At 39.1% G+C, this 17,671-nt stretch overlaps 1 protein-coding gene across 1 annotated transcript in view; it reads right to left on the reverse strand.

The window, feature by feature from the left end:
• The window catches only part of LOC122639868 (ABC transporter C family member 2-like), a 114,072-nt gene that overhangs the window by 83,900 nt on the left and 12,501 nt on the right, over window positions 1-17,671 (reverse strand). Inside the window, exons 3-7 of the mRNA XM_043832874.1 lie at window positions 15,472-15,511; window positions 13,728-13,884; window positions 9,845-9,959; window positions 9,663-9,743; window positions 9,468-9,492 (exon numbers count right to left, since the gene is read on the reverse strand). Of these exons, the coding sequence (XP_043688809.1) occupies window positions 9,468-9,492; window positions 9,663-9,743; window positions 9,845-9,959; window positions 13,728-13,884; window positions 15,472-15,511 (418 nt within the window). The remainder of the gene's footprint in view (window positions 1-9,467; window positions 9,493-9,662; window positions 9,744-9,844; window positions 9,960-13,727; window positions 13,885-15,471; window positions 15,512-17,671) is intronic.

Consider the following 17,671-nt stretch of genomic DNA (forward strand, 5'->3'; position numbering starts at 1 on the left):
ATCAAATTTTAAGGGCATAGATAGGAAATGGAAGAAGATTATAAAGATTATTGATAGGCGTTGGACAAGTCAGATGGAGCAACCAATATATTTGGCTGCATTTCTCCTTAATCCAAGCAAGTACTTTAAAGCAATTGAGATGGAATTAGATGAATCTTTAGCCAACTCCTTGATGCATAAAGCAAATGATGCCTTTAATGATGTTCTTGTAAGGATGGTGTCTGATACAACCTTGCAAGACAAGATCAGTGAACAATCTGCTGCTTATACTGGAACTAGAGGATCTTTTGCAAAGGATATGGCGATTAGACAAAGGGACAAGTTGAGTCCTCGTAAGTATTTTTTCTTTTAATTTATATTGTTTAGTTGTTTTACTTGTTTGTATTTTGTATTGTATGTTGATTTTAATTTAAGCTATATTTTTTCTTATATATATTTATAGTGGTTTGGTGGGAAAAACATGGAAGCTCTACACCTGAGCTTACAAAGCTTGCAAGGCGCTTACTTGGTCTTTGTTGTTCATCTTCTGGTTGTGAGCGCAATTGGAGCATATTTGAGTTTGTAAGTACTAAGTTAATATTATTTTTATTTTCTGTTTTTTGTGTGGTTTTAATGTTTTATGAAAGAATGACTTAAAAAATAAAAAGTAATATTTTCATATTGTTTATTTGTTCTTCAGATTCACACCAAGAAGAGGAATAGGTTAGAGCATCAACGTTTAAATGATCTTGTCTACATCCAGTATAATCGCCGTCTTCAAGTAAGGTTCCAAGAAAGAAAGGAACAAAGCATAAATTATGATCCACTGGAGCTTGATGAGCTAGATTGGAGTAATGAGTGGATGACTGGGGCATCAAATGATGAATTAGTTCATCCTGGGGATGATCTCACTTGGAGAACTGTATCAACAGTAACTGGGGCATCTTCATCGTTTTATGGCGCCAATAGAGCGAGGAGGTCTGGACCATCAACCGCTCCAGTTCCACCCCTTCCCTCTTCTTATTCACGGCGTGCTAGGGGGAGGGTTGAGGAGTCTTCAGATGAAGAACTGGAGTTCGGGTTGGAGTTGGATGAACAAGATATGCGTGATGATGAAGATGTTGAGGATGATTTTGGTATAGGAAGTAATGATGCGGACAAACAACAGGAGCAAGAAGATTTAAATATGCTTAATTTGGATTGAAATTTGAAGTTGTGAAGTACTTACTGAACAATTTGTTTTGGATTTTGGATGGTTTTGTTTTTTAGACTTTTCTTCACTCTAAGTATTTGAATTTTTAAGCTTTAATGATTACTTAATTTTGGCATTTTATTATTTTAGGTTATGTTATGTTTTCTTTTATTGAGTATTGATTCACAGAGCCACATAAGTAGAAATATAGTGGATGACCTTACGGCCTACTGCCTAGGCACTCAATTTGGCATCACAGAGGTAAGTGTACTAATTTACCAACCCTTTATTCTTTATATTTAATAATTTATAATGTTGTTTGATTCTTTGATATTTATATTTCATTATTTTCATATGCTATATTGCATTATTGCTATGATAATATGATGAACTTAGTTTGTTAATTTATTTTTGATGAATATCTTGCATTGGTTTGACTCTTTAGTATTTACAAAGAGTAGAATTATATAATTTTTAATATGCTACAAATAAAATGGTTATATAATAAACGAACACTAGAACACTTTGTTCGCAGGCGCCGCCTTGCGGTCGCCCTATCGCCAAGGCGCTTAGGAAGGCCCTCAAACGCCGTGGTCACCTTGCCGCCTTGATAACTATGCTCCTGATAGTCAATCCCATAGACTTGACTGTACCCCTTGGCAACCAACCTTGCTTTGTATCTCTCAACAGTACCATCAGATTTATACTTGATTGTATAGACCCATCTGCATCCAACTGGAACACGTCCCTTGGGAAGATCCACCAGTTGCCAAGTATCATTTTTCTCAAGAGCCATCATCTCCTCAGACATAGCTTGTCTCCACTTTGGATCAGACATAGCATCATTAACATTCCTGGGAATAGAAGCTGTAGAAAGAGCAGTAATAAAGGTAATACTTGTAGGAGAAAGAGCATCATAGGAAACAACTGGGCTATAGGATTAGTACAAGCTCTTTTCCCTTTTCTAACAGCAATAGGAAGGTCTAAATCACAAGGAGGAGAAGGGATGTCACCTAGCTGAGACTGATGAATCTCAAGATGTGGATCTGGATCCAAAGACAACTCTTGGTAGGTCTGCTTTCCTTGGTTATGTATGCCTTCACCCTTTTTGTATGTAATGTGGTAATCCTTCTCCTTACTAGGACCACTTTCAACCACCAATTCTGTATTCACACCTGATTGATCACCAGTATTAACCACATCCACAGTCTTATGTATACCAATGTCAAACATAAAAGGAGAGATAGGGAGAGGAGAATGAAGGAAATCAGCAACCTGTTCACTTCCACACTTCTCCCTCTGAAGAGGATGCTGAGAAGGGGCAAAGAAAGGAACAGATTCAAGGAAAGTGACATCCTTGGAGATAAGACACCGACGAGAAGAAGGGTGGTAGTACCTGTAACCCTTGGTAATAGAAGAGTACCCAAGGAAGAGACACTTGAGGGCTTTGGGATCAAGTTAAGTGCATGCAGATTTGTTTACGTGCACATAACAAACGCAACCAAAGACTTTAGGAGGCAGAGAGAACGCAGAAACCTTGGGAGATAAGATGTCCAAGGGAGACTTAAAATCAAGAAGTTTAGTAGGCATGCGATTGATGAGAAAAGAGGCAGTGAGAAAAGCAGCAGACCAAAAGGTCTTGGGGACATGCATACCAAACAAGAGACTACGGGTGACCTCCAATAAATGGCGATTCTTCCTCTCAGCAAACCCATTTTGTTGGGGTGTGTCAACACACGCTAGCTGATGGAGAATGCCATTATCAGTAAAGAAGGTTTGGAGGCCACCAAACATGTATTCCCCCCCTTTATCAGATCGAACAACTTTGATCCGAGTATCAAACTAAGTAAGAATCATCTGATAAAAGGTTCTAAATGCATCACAAACATCACTTTTATGTTTCATAAGAACAGTTCAAGTAGCACGAGAAAAATTATCAACAAAGGACACAAAGTAACGATAGCCAAATAAAGAGGTAGGAGGGGAAGGTCCCCAAACATCAGTATGCACAATATGAAAAAGAGCAGCAGTTCTAGTACCATGATATGGATAAGAGGAACGACAATGTTTGGCAAACATACATGGTTCACAGTGAAAAACATGAGAAGAAGCAACAGAAGAAAATAAGTGAGGCAATTGTTTCCCTATTACAACAAAAGATGGATGGCCAAGACGACGATGCCATAACATAACAGACTCCACAGAGCTACTATCATTACGTCCACACACATAGAACTAAGCTGTGGGTCAAAAAGGTTCAAAAAGATAAAGGCCTTGCTCCTCACGTCCACTACAAATAATCATCTTCGTCACCAAATCCTGAAAAAGACAATGAGAAGGAAAAAATGTGACACAACAATTCAAAGATTTAGTCAAATGACTCACAGATAGAAGATTAAGAGTAAGGTTAGGGACATGAAGAACAGAAGTAAGAGAAATAGATGATGTAACAGGGATACAACCCTTACCAGAGATGGAGGAAAGGAAACCATCAGCTACCCTAACCTTATCCTTACCAGAGTAAATGGTATAGGAATCATAATAATGGGACGTACCAATCATGTGGTCAGTGGCACCAGAGTCGATGACCCAAGACTGGGCTGTAGTAGAAGCTGAGGTGGAAACCTACAAAGCTGAGGATGAAGAAGAGCTGGCCACTGTGGGTGTGGGAGATGTGCTCAGCTGTGACATGACTCGGCGAAACACTGCATCTGCCAAAGTGGAGTCATCATGTGGAGCATCTGCCTCAGTCATCACAGAGTGTGCTCTAGCTCCCCCTCTACGGCCACTACGACCACGTGTGCCAGGAGGACGACCATGAAGTGACCAACACCTATCCTTGGTGTGTCCAGTCCGCCCACAATGATCACATTTAAACCTATCCCTACCAAATCCATTGGCACCAACTGTCTCCACTGCACTGGCTACCTCACGGTTAGGCCCCTGGCCTCTACCACCTCCACGGGTACCTCCGGAAGAACTAGAATTGAGGGCTGACCTCTCAAGAGAAGATACTGGAGCTGGTTCCATAGAAACACGCCGAGTCTCCTCACTCTATAAGTAACTACAAACCTCACTAAGAGATGGAAGGGGAGACCGACCTAAAATCTGGAGCCTGATTGGCTCATAGTCAGGGTTCAGACCACCAAGTAAAGTGAAAACACACTCCTTTTCAAGAGTCCGATATACTTTGCTTCATCCTCTGGGTTGGTCAAATGAAGATCCCTGTAGTGGTCATACTCCTTCAAAAGACTAAGAAAAGCATTGTAGCATGCAGAAATGGTGCTGTCACCCTACCTCATTGAGTTAATTTTTTGGTGAAGCTGACAGACCTTGGCAGAGTCACCCACTCTATCAAAAGTCTGGGAGACACTGTCCCAGATTGCTTTGGCAGTTTCTTTTCTTATAAACCTTCTCCCAATCTCGGGTGTCATGGAGAAAATTAACCATGTCATGACTGTAGAGTTTTCGGTCTCCCATTTGTCATAGGTAGGTGAACCAGGCTCTGGAGCTTTAATAGTACCAGTAATGTACCCAAGTTTCCCTTTGCTCCTAAGGGAAAGCTTCACAGAGTATGACCAGTCCAAGTAGTTAGTGCCATCAAGCTTCACAAAGGAAATCTGTGTATGTGTGCCCTCATAAACCAACTGAGGGGCAGCTAGAGTGGGCTGTGAATCAGCAGTACCAAGCACAGATGTATCCGAATCAGGCATATTGGCAGGGAAACAGCACTTGACCATAAACAAGAACACCAAAGACAAGTGGGGAGTACACACTCATCCCAAATAAACAGATTGGTGTCTTGCACAACTGGGTAGTAACCTCTACCCACACAAGCAAGAAATCCAACAAACAAAGATAGGATAACACACTGCCTACGCAGTTCCAGCAGCAAATCCTTAAGCAGGACTTAAATCAAGCACCTCTAGTGCATCTCAACATCATTCCAGCAGGCAGGCACTTCATAATCAGTAAAAAGAAACAGCAAAAGAGCTCCAACTAGTAAGCTTCAAATGTAAAAACATGTAAACAATGCAAACCTTCCATTCTCAGCAGCTCATAACACAGAAAAAAGAAATTCCAGCAAGGACAAGTTGGACCAGCCTTCACCCAAACACTTTCCAAGCAGCAAAAAACACTTAACAATGTTCCAAAACTTCAAACAAGATGTCCATAATCATTTCTCAACTAAGAGAGGAGCCTACTGTACTCCAAATGCAAGAATAGGGACCAAATATCAGTTTCGGCTTTACCTGGGCAGAAATAAAGGCCACACGAAAATGAGCCATGCTCAAACCAGATCCACATCCATCAAGAGCAAACACCTGATGCATAAATGGGGCCCTTGTACGATCTTAAGGAGATACTCCATGATCTAAACACAGCCTGAGATGAGAAGAGACAGGACCTGCAACATAAACCTGGCGGAAACCCTAGTTGAGGCTTGGTGAGCTCCAAAACTTCATGAGGGCTTCAATGTAGCTCAAGGGACAGCTTAATCACTTGAATAGGTTGTAAAGAACCTATTTCAGACTCCTTCAACAAGCAGTTTACATAAGAGCCTCCTCCTTGGAATCCTTTATGTTATTGGATTCCAAAGAGAGGGAGAAAAATGGGAACAAGAAGGATGGAGACGACTCTCAAACCCTAAGCTCTGATACCAAGTTGAGATTTAGGTTAGGAAAGCAAGTAGAAGAGAGGGAAGAAGTTGAAGGAGGAAGAAGAAGAAGGAGGAGACAAGAGAGAGGAGAAGAGAATATTTCGGTTGTAATAGTTGTGTTGGAGAGACTTCTCCACACTGCTCTATGTTACTTGAATAAAACTAATAGACTTATTACATACATCTCCCTAGGGAGGTAAAAGGTAAAAATAGACAAACAAGATAAAATACATAATAAGGCAACTAGTCCACAGTCTAGTTCCCAAACTACCTCTATTACATATCTACTAACAACTCTAACACAGAGATGCACAACCAACCCTAGATCTTTAAGACAGATTTGGGATTCCATCTCTTTGGATTTGTCACCTCCAAATCCCCCCCCCCCTCCCTTATTGTGTATACTCCCCAAGGAACAGGCATATTATTGCTTCTTAGGGTCTCCCCTCCTCTTTGCTCTCCCCCCCCCCCTAGGTGGGTCTTCTAGCCCTATGTATTGTAGGATGTTTCTCCTCTCTTCCCCCTGAATTCTGGGGTTCCTTGTATTTTCTCTCTTTGGTAATGAAATTTTATTCACCCAAGAAAAAAAGCTATATGGTGATCATTCTGTTAGATAAATTATCAAATTTTATCAGAAAATATTTAGTTTCACCCAATGGATTAAAAGCAATAACCTCATAAAATGGAAAATCTAAAGAAAAAATAAGGAGATTTTAAGAGAATATCTGCAATTATTTTTTTTTAACCCGAATATTCTCTAGGACCCGGGCTGGCCCTTAGGAAGTTATTAAAATCAAAATCAATCAATAGAAATAGATACAAGGCGTGACAAATAAAAATAAACCCTCTGCAATTATTTATTGAATTTGATGATATTTGAAACAAATCTAAAGTATTATGCAAAAAAAAAAAAAGTTAAAAGAAAGGTTCAACCAAAGACATGATAATAGATTGAAAATATGATGCTAATACACGCTAACTTTCTAACAAAAGAAAAAGGTAGAAAAACATTAAAATGGCATTAAAGAAGATGGCAATCAAAGGCCGAGCCTTGCTGCAACGGTAAAGGATGCTCCATTGTGACCAAGTGGCCATGGGTTTGAGTCTGAAAACAGGGGTAAGGCTTTTGTACATTATGACCCTCCCCATACCCCGCAATGGCAGGAGCCTGGTGCACTGGGTATGCCCTTTTTTTAAAGAAGATGGCAATCCCCATAGTGGATATTAAGCTAGCGCAACAAGTAGTGGACATCAAAGATTGCCCAACAAGGCAGCAGCAGCAGCATATCGGTACCAGTGCACATGCAGGAGATGATCTCCTAAGCTAAGAAACGAATAAATGATCCCTTCTGTCCAATTTAGCCACCTTTGTTCTAGATTATCTCTAATTTATTTTCTTCAAAAAAACAATTTGATCTAGAGTGAAGAATTTTTGGGTTTAACATGACCAATACATGCAACAACTACAAAATAGTACCATTTAATCAATGTATAGGCCAAGGAAATCCATGAGCAGAACTCATCAGATGGCAAATCATACCACCTTGCTCTTATGCCACATGTACAGCAATTTTATTGGCCATCCTTATCTTCTACCTAACGAGGAACGTAACATTCTCTTGAGCAATGTGAAATTTTCGGTTTCGACAAAGGTCAAAATAAAACCAGGTGCAATACCTGGGTCTTACAAAGTTTCAGTCCAAATTTCGCAGTTTCGGTAAAATTTCGAATAGGTTTCCGGTTTTGGTATCATATCAGTCAACCTCTTTGTATAAAATGCATGGTTTTGATCAAAATTTAATAGTTTCAGAGAAATTTCAACCATATTTAGATTTCGGAATCATTTCACTAGTTTTGATAGTTTCGACTCCAAAGAGGGAAACTTCATAGAAAACCTCAGTTTTTGTGATTTTTTGCCAAATCACTCCCATATCTTTGTAATGAACCATGTATAACATTTAATAATTATGAAATGGTTTCTAATTTTATGTGTATTCATTCTTAATGCATGTTTTAGTGGTTTTAATAAAATTATGTGTTCTAGTACTGAATTTGTGTATCAGCAGCGTAAAATGGACGCTAACAACCTAGGGTATGAAGCCAAACTACCATTTTGGATTTATTTTAACAATCTACAGGTTCCACTATGTTTCAGAGGGCCTAAAATAGGGTTTCCCAGAAATTTTAGGACCTAACTTGGTCATTTGGGCCTCGAAACCAGCAATTGAAACCTGCAGCTGAAACTTACCAGGTTTTGGTTGAAATTTTGCAATTTTGCGAAATATATTTCGGTTTAGAACCAGGTCAAACCATAGTACAAAATTTCGGTAATTTCGAGTGGGCCGAGACGAGATGTGAAGGCGAAACCAAAAAGTATCAAATTTCGACGATATTTCGGAACATTTCGGCATATTTCAGCGATATACCGAAATATCGCCAAAATGTTACAAAACCCCTCATGTGACTCATTAAAGACCCCATATAAATGCCATATTTCGCCAGCTAACGGTCGAAATATCGACCAAGAGCTGGGCAGAGGCTCTTTTTGGGGTTTTTCCTTGTTTTCCACTCTTCCAACTTGGATTCTAAGCATCTTCCAACTTGTTCTTCATCTTCTTCGACAGATCATCGCCGGAAACACGTCGGAAACACCTCCTAGCAAGATTGTGAAGGATTTTTCACTGTTTAAGGTAATTTTTTTTTTCCTCTAAAACTATTTTTTTGAAAATACTATATACAAGAGTTGTTGGATGGTGATGATATTTATATATGTTAGATACCGGAGGCCGATCTACAACCTCACGATGTCGAAATTTTTTTTACATATATATTTTTTATTTTTTATTTCTGGTTTTAAAAATTGATTTTCCTACAAACTAAAATAGGAAAAAATTAGGGATAATATAACTTAGATGGGGATCAATTAAATATATGTTAGACACCAATGGCCAATCTATGGCTTCACAGTGCCGAAATTATTTTTCTACCCATAAATAATTATTTTTATTTTCGGAAAATAAGAATTTGTGACTTTGTGTATTGAGTTATTGACTATTGAGTCTTCGACTATTATGGAGTTTATAAGTTATGATTTATGACTAATGTCTTATGAGTTCATTAGTTTGTTTAAATTTCTTGTCTGTTACTGCCTAATCAATGTGTATTTAACTATTTATACATTAGGGTCAACGACCGTATACTGTCAATCAAGGGTGCAAACCCAAAACACCACATTTGAGTTCATTTTTTTGCAATATGAAGGTTTAAATGTGTTTATTTAGCTTAAATAAGGGTGTACATGAAGTATCAGGCCTTGAAATGGCCAAAAACCCACCAAGATGGACTGCCGAAATATGGCTGAAAAAATGCCATATTTCGGCGATATTTCGGATATTTCAGATATCTCGACAAGCCCGAGATACTGATATATAGCGAAATCTTATACTATGGTCAAAACTGAAACTTCGAACGTTGCTCTTAAGAAAGTATAGGAGGCCTGAGAAGTGAGAATAACACCAGAAGATTCCAACAGGAAAAGTGCATTCATAGTTCCTACTTTTCCAACTTAACGGGATATAACAGATCAGACTATCAGAGTAATACATAAAGGTAGCATCAGATGGATGAGTCCATTACCTTGAATAATCCTCCCAACCAGAACCTACAGAAAAACATTAACAGAAAGTGAATTTGGGGACAAGATGCAAGCATCATCATGTATCATAGAAAAATAATTACAAAAGAAGCATATGGAAGTTCATAACAAGAGACCACATGAATGAGAAAACAGACCTGCCAGACATTGTAAACAAAATAGCTACCATTACTCACCTTCCCCCAAGGCTACGATGTAATGCTCTCAATAGCCACGGTTTGGGCCTTTGTGATTCTTCAAGCCAGTATCTTTGGAAGCTACACAACAGACACTTAAAAAGCATTATAAATGTGACACAACCTTAGTGTAGTTGGACTCAATTAGAAGCTGATTTTAAATTATGCAACAGAATGCATACTTGCTATACAATGTCTCTGTCCTATCCCATGTATCAAGTTTCCACACATCCTTCTCAGTGATTGGTCTTTTATAGCCTTGCTGCATTAGGGGAGTAATCCAGCCAAAATATACCCCTGCCAGAGGCCAGTGCAACAAATCATAATCAGTTGAGGTAGAGCAATAAAACCATACTAATTTTATGACTTAGTAATCAAATAGATGCATATGGAGTCTAGGCGACTCAAGGCATTAGAGGGGGTCCAGATGCATGGCAACACCAAGAAGGCGACCAAGGCATCCAAGGCGCTTGGACGCCTAGGCGATGCCTTGACAATTATGAATGGATGTAAGGATGATTGAAAACTCATGGTAAACATTGACATGGCACACATGCAGATGGTGCAACAGCAATGGGTCACACCAAATTCATCACTGCATCAATGTCCACCTAACTGAATTACAGTAACAATCCTATCTGTTATTAGTTGGATCAATCATGATAGGCATGTAAATGACCATAAAGGCATTACAGGACTGAGTAGTAATGATCAACCAATCACAGACAAACAATCTTCGAGTGCAGAAATTGCTTGCTTTTAGAGGAAGCGGTTCCAACAAGGTATCAGAGCAGGTTTGATCTAGGTTCCCTCTCTTCAATCGATCTCTCCCTTCTTCTCTCTTTCTCGGCTTCTCCTTCTTCTGTTTTTTTTCTTCTCATCCTTGTAAGGGGGCAGCACTAACGAGGTAAATACAATATCCAATGATTTAGTTGCTGCCCTCCTCCATTATATCTATTTTTTTTCTATTAAAAACTGCTGGAACCATCTCTGCAATTTGGAGTTTCCCAGAATTCTTTGGAGATCAGAACCTTATCATCATAGAAGGCTGACCTTCCACCATTGGAGCTCCCCTTGCTATCTTTTCCAGCACCTTACTACCCTATTCCAACGTCCTACTTCCCTTTTTTTCTTTTTCTCCATCTCTCATTAACTATTCCAGCCCCTACCCTAATCAATCTCAATTTGTCAGGGTTTTGAAAAACCTGGACTCAAATCGATTTTGGGGTTTCCCTTTTCCGATGTAACTGAATTTTTGGGGGTGATTCTCTACTACTACAAGCCCTACTCGACCTAAGTTTGGACCCTTTCTGATGGCTGGATTTGTTTCTACAGCAAAACTTTCTTAACCTGCTAATTTGGTTACCTACTAAAAACCCTGACTTTCAGGTTTCAATTTTTGCTAATTTTTGGAGGGCCGATTACTCCAACTACAAGGACCACTTGACCTCAGTATTAGCCTCTTTCCAAGTGTTTGAAGACCCCTAACCCCAATCGATCCTCCTTTTCAGGGTTTTACAAAACCCTGACACATCGATTTTAGGATTAGGGTTGCTTGCTGCTGCTAGAGTTTTTTGGAGGTGTTTCTACCATCAAGAGGGACATTCTACTTCAACTATTCAAGGCTTGAAGAAGTTCTATTACACAAGATAGCTGCTGCCCTATTTTTTCTGCAATATTTGGTGCTTCTCCCTCTTGAAGATCAAGTCTCAAATACAAATAGAGATTGGTTATTCGTATTGGAGATCCATTCAAGCTGCAGAGGACAGCATCTATTCAAATACATCATCAATCTTTGACAAGTCATCATCAATTTTTTTTTGAAGCCCCCTTCCCTACAATCGATCTCAACTTTCAGGGTTTTTTACAAAACCCTGACTTTAACCAATCTTAGGGGAAGGGATGTCCTATCTTGCTGATTTTTTTAGGGGACTTTTATCACCATCAGAGGAGTATTCAACCCAAGTTTCAGCATCAATCATGGACTTATTATTGAAAAAATTCAGGTTCATCTTATGGCTGGATTTTTCCAATTATCAACCTATTTTACTGATTCCGATGTGGCTGGCTGCATCAACTACCTATTGGATTTGCTAAATTATTATCTTATATTTTTCTGATTCTATTGATTGGCTTGTAAGCATGATGGTTGACATGATATTGCTACCTTTATGTGGACTCTGCTTCCCTATTATTGAGACGAGTATCCTTCTATTAGAGATCGAATTTCTTTCATTGTCAAAATTCGAATCTACTACCCTAGAGATCAGCTTATTTGGGATTACAACAATGTATTCCAAGGTTATTGGTTGCACTTACGAACCTATTCAGTTGTGTGAAGCTCTTCTATTGGTTCATATCCAGCTTACTTTTGGAGCTTGATCCAAGCATTCATTCCTAATTCAGATCTGATCCAAGTTTTTGTTGAAGCTTATTACATCAATTCTGTCCAGATATCTTCGTCAGTTCTATTTCGCATGTGAGAGTTTATAAATTGGAGTTTTGCATACTTGTTCTTCCTTGTTTGAAGATTGATCAAGCCTTGAAGATTGGAGCCTTTCCTTACTCCAAATCAGATCTGTATACTTATCAGATTTGACTATTGGAGTTAGGTGTTTCTCCCCTATAGGAGTTTCCATCAAAAGTGTTTGTTTGATCGTTTGAAAATGGTAGACAATTTCTATGTTGCATTGTTTTTCTCTATAATTCATTATCCCACTGATTCTTTTCACTTCACCACCTCCCATATCATACCTTTGGCATATACCCATAACCACCTTGGAAGTTTCTGGTATTCTGTAAATTGCCATTTCTTCTCTTTCCATTATCCTTAGCACCTTTCGAAAAATTATGGAATAGTATACTTTTGCATTGTTTCTTACATCATCTCCATTTTCTGTCCACGTGTACTACTACACGTGAGGGGGGGATTATGTACAGTATACCTGCAGCCATTGCAGAAAGCAAAACTTGCAGGAACACTTGGTGCAAAACATAGAAGATCAATGTTTCCACCATTGCTATTGGGTATCTCCTTCATTATTGGGTTGAGTTTGCCATAAGGGGGAGATTGGTATTAAAGTATTGAAGATGTTTGGTTATTGCCTGCCTATATGAGGTTCTACAGTTAGGTTGATTTTTTCCGCTGCTTGATCTTTTCTGCTGCTTGATTCATCTGCTCGCTACCCTAGTTACTTATCTTCAAAATTATCATTCAGAGATTCATCACTAGACAGCAATAGAAGATTGGTGAAAGCTGCCTTTTTTGGAAAACATTCCAGTCCCTGTTTACTGATCAAGTCTGCCCAAGTTTTGAAGATCTATTTTTCAAGTTCTTGAAGGTTTATTTGGGAGCTGCATTCATCTGTTAAGCTGGATTCTGCTGCAACTTAGTTTTTTCCCATTTTGTTCAAGTTGGGGATTAGTACCTTATATGCGCCAACTTGAGGGGGAATGTTAGCATTATTAGGAGTTCTTTTTTCTTTAGTTCAAGCTGGATCTTCTTTCTTTACTTATTTGTATAATCCAGCTTGAGGGGGAGTGTTGGAATATGTAATCCAAAATACCGTGGGGGTAGTCTGGTCCTTTTAGGGTAGTTTTATTCTTAAGTTATTAAGTTTAAGTCGGCTATGTGGGTTTTAGTCCCACATCGCCTATTTCAGTCCCTTTGTAACTTTCCCCTCTATTATAAACAGAGGGGCTTACCTATCAATGAAAATAAGTCATTCCATTCTCTCATTCTCTCTTTCTAACTCACAATTCTGCCAACAGTACGATAAATCAAATTGTAGGTTAAAACACCCTGGAAGTGCATGACATTTGCTGTTTATGACTGGTTGACCATCCTCTGTCTTGGTGAGATAAATCAAATTGTATGTTAAAACACCCTGGAAGTGCATGACATTTAGCTGTTTATGACTGGTTGACCATCCTCTGTCTAGCTCACATGAGTTTAGATTTTCACTTTGCAGACAATAATCAATATCTTACTAACAAAGTGAACAGACAACTAAATCTTCAAGACATTTGACATTTGAAATGCATAATTAAGCATCAATTACTTACTGGAAAAGAAATTGACATGCCTCTCAGGACAAATCTGCTCCTCTCCAGGAAGCTCTTCATACTCAGTGTCATCAACAGTCTCCGTCTGGATAAGGGTATAACCCGGGTAGGGCTCCAAATCAGGAACATAAAACAGCAAAAGGATCCCAAAAATAGCCTGCATACAAAGAATGAACACAATATAAGTGGATAATTCTCGTGTGTCATTACGAAATTACAGATAAAAATCGATGCTGAAAACATCAATGAAATAGGTGAATTGTCGTTGATTTGTATACTACATAACTAGCCCAGCTCAGCCTTAGCCAACTCTTATTAAAAATTTGAGTAAATTACACGGATCTCCCCTGACCTAAGCCTTAAATACATGGACCTCCCCTGCGTTTCTGACAATTACCCTGTACTCCCGGATGCTAACGGCGTTAGAAAAAAAGATAAGTTGACAATTTTACCCTCAACTATTATTGCTTCAAACTCATTACCGGCAACCCTTTACTATGTTTTTTTAATATAAAAAGTGGTACCCACCACTTCTTCTTCTTCATTTCTTTCTTTCTTTCTTTCGGTTTCACCACTGCAACCTCCGACCACCGCCCCACCCTTGAGGCAGATGGTTTTAAGGGACGAGCAGACCATAAAATTCTCCCGGCAAAAAGGCCTAACCTGCCCTTGAACAATGCTGATCTACCAGAACTGCTAGATGGATTATCAACAGCTGGGATGTGGCTAACTACTGGAGGGAACTCGAGTCCGCTGTCCTGTGCCCTGCCGTCGCTGGCACTAGCATCCTGATGATCGATTTCGCCAGTATCCAAATTGACAGCCATTGACCCCCGGCATGCCCTCAACCTATTTGCACCCTCAGAAGTTACTCCCCTGCACTTCTTGACCTTCACCTTGACTAGATTAGGGCAGCCACCAGCGAGCGCTTCCATCCCATGGTCGGAGACAGGGCAGCCCTTGATGCAAAGCTTCTTCAATGTGATGCATTTAGCAGCAATAAGGCCATCATTGCCTATCTTATTGGTCTTCCATCCATCGATGGGAAGCTTCCTCAGGAGCTTGCAGTGGTCAGCGATCAACACAAGCCCCGCATTCGTGCATTCAGGAGTCTTTACAAGGTGCAAGATCACCAGATTGGAGCAATTAGAGAGGGCAGCGAGGCCGACATCGCTAACTTGGAGTCTCTCTAGGTGTACCTCGACTAGGCCAGTAACCCGATCCGCTATGGCTTCCAGGAGCTTATCCCAATCACCGGAACAGTGAAAGAGCTTTAAGGTCCAAAGAATGGGCGGTGGTGTTCTAACAAGGGTAAACATAAGGGCAAAAAAGTAACTTCATTAAGGGGCAAAACGGTAACATCAACCCCCTCAAGGGTAGCATAGTCAATAAAATTCAGATTATCAGATTAAGCCATTACCTGACCTTAAATCGCTAACGGACACTGGGGCTGTGTGTAATAAAGTTGGAAAGTAGGGGTGGTCTGGGTATTTGTCAGAAACGCAGGGGAGGTCTGTGTATTTAAGGCTTAGGTCAGGGGAGGTCCGTGTAATTTACTCTCAAAATTTTATACCAACTTGGCCACCTTTATGTGAGTCAGAGCACTATACATTTAAGACATAAGCTCCAAAGGCCAAGTAAAAAGTAAAATCATGAAAATGTAAACAGATTAAGACAGAATTACAAAAAGCAGGCAGATTAAACAAAAGATTCAAATGATCAAAAGAATATAAAAGAAACCAACCTGGCATAAAACCTCACTGCAGTACAAGTACAACACGGATCTGCATCAAAAGAAAAAATATATATATAAGAAAGATTAGATCCCTATTTCTTCATATTGATAAGCACCCACACTAATATAAGGTTCTTTCTCCAAATGTCCTAGGTGTAATACTGCATGAATATTTCAATTGTTTGTTAAGCAGGAGATCCCATGTGCCAATGAACCTACACCCATGATTTCACCCTGAATACAATGTTTGCATGAGGCTACACAATGTAATTGGGTCATAACACTCTTACTGGTTTATTTTGCTCTCACAAGAAATGTTTTTCAGTTATTATATTGTTGCAACTCCAATGTAAATTGGCAGAGATTAGTTATGGTGTCGAAATTTCTCATTTAAGGTTTGACGTAAGCTATGAAACCAGATTCCAGAGACACTCTAATCACATGAAATCTAATAAAACCTTTTTCCTTCTGTTTTTTTTTTTGGGGGGGGGGGGGTGTGGGTGAGGTGTGGGAGGTAGATATAAAATCTATTGTAATTGGTTCCTTTTATCATGGTTGATGAATAAAATTTGTTTATAATCTGGGTTTTAGCTTTGATGTTAATTGTCCTCTATCTTGAAGGTCTAAATTGATGGAGAATCCGGGAGGGATTCTTGTAGCATCGATTCTGGAGGACAACCAGATTAAGATCAGGTTGTGTAGGACCAAAGGGGGATAGAAGGGTTGCAAGCTAGGGAAGATGAAGAGTCACCTAGCCACTGTTTGAGTTTAAGGTGGTTTGATGGAAGGTTGAAGATGATGGAGATGATGGTGATAGATGAAGTTGAAATTAAGAGAAAGAAGATAAACAGAAAATAAAAGTAGCTTTGGCTGCTAAAGATCCACTAGAGCCCACCTTAGGAGTCCACCTAGGTCCACCAAAGGAGATCCACTTTTGGATGTATTTGTTGAGATCCACAGCCACTTGAGATCCCACAAGCAAAATTCTCATAGAGAGTTGTTTTTTTTTCAATTCATGGTTTCCTTTGAGAGCAATCAAGACTTGCATTATATAGAGATAGAAATCTTGAGTACAACACGATAACATTAAAAAGACTTAAGAATTCCAAAACCCCTTTGAAATTCCCCATAAATAGACAACAATTCCTAAACATGGAAAACTACCCCCACCAAGACATAGGAACTACAAACAAGACTTTGAAAACTGATAATGGAAGGCACTTTTTTTTTCTTTTCTTTTTTTTTAACCCGAACTTCTCTGGGACCCGGGCCAGCCCCTAGATTTTATTAAGCCAACAAAGAATAACGAATAATGGAAGGCACTTAATGCTGCCTTGGAATTCAAAAAGACATTAAAAACTAGGAGATACTCTAGTGGCTATTAGACTTCTACCTAGAAATATGAAAGGACTCTTAAACCTAAGAAATATGAAAATAAACTACTACTAAGCCTAATCCTGTATGCCTCCCTTGTACCCACATTTAAGGCCCATTAAAGTGGCCCATTACAAAGAGAACACATGGAATCAAAGGCCCAATGTATACATAACCCCACCCAAGGCTTATTTCCAATAAATAAGCCCATTATGTGACTTATCTGCATCATAAGATGCTTTGAAGAACCCATAAACATACTTAGTCTGCCGTAGCTGATTCTAACAAAATTTGACCTTCTTCTCTTTCATAATTACATTCTCTAGTTTATCAGCATATAATATCATGGATTTTTTTAACTCCAACCTACACTAACAATCATTCATTGTTTATGGCAAACGAATTGAATCTTCATAAAACTAATTAGCTGATTCCATATAAATTAATCCATATTGTTTTTGTTAAACTGTAAGATATTGGTTGTGTTATTGTATACCACAATAGGGGGAGTCCCACTATCGTGGATTATTGTTGATGTGTCCCAGGCTCCCAGAGGCAGTGTTTAGGTTACTTAGGTGTTGCTTTCTTATCTCTTTAGTTGTTTCCTTATTAGGTTACCGATTTACTTTCCTAGCCTGATTTTGAAACTGTGTAGTCTAAAACTTATATAATGATATGGAGAGGAGACTACAACCATCGGTTGTTAGACTCTCTAGCAGCCTTCTCTATCTTCTTCTCCAATCTCTTTCATTATTGGTTTTATACTCTGATATTGTCACATGGTATCAGAGCAATACAACTAGTAATTCCTTTCATTCAAAATCTGTTTTGAGAG

Source organism: Telopea speciosissima, chromosome 9 (genome assembly GCF_018873765.1).
Source record: "Telopea speciosissima isolate NSW1024214 ecotype Mountain lineage chromosome 9, Tspe_v1, whole genome shotgun sequence".
NCBI classification, from domain to species: Eukaryota; Viridiplantae; Streptophyta; class Magnoliopsida; order Proteales; family Proteaceae; genus Telopea; species Telopea speciosissima.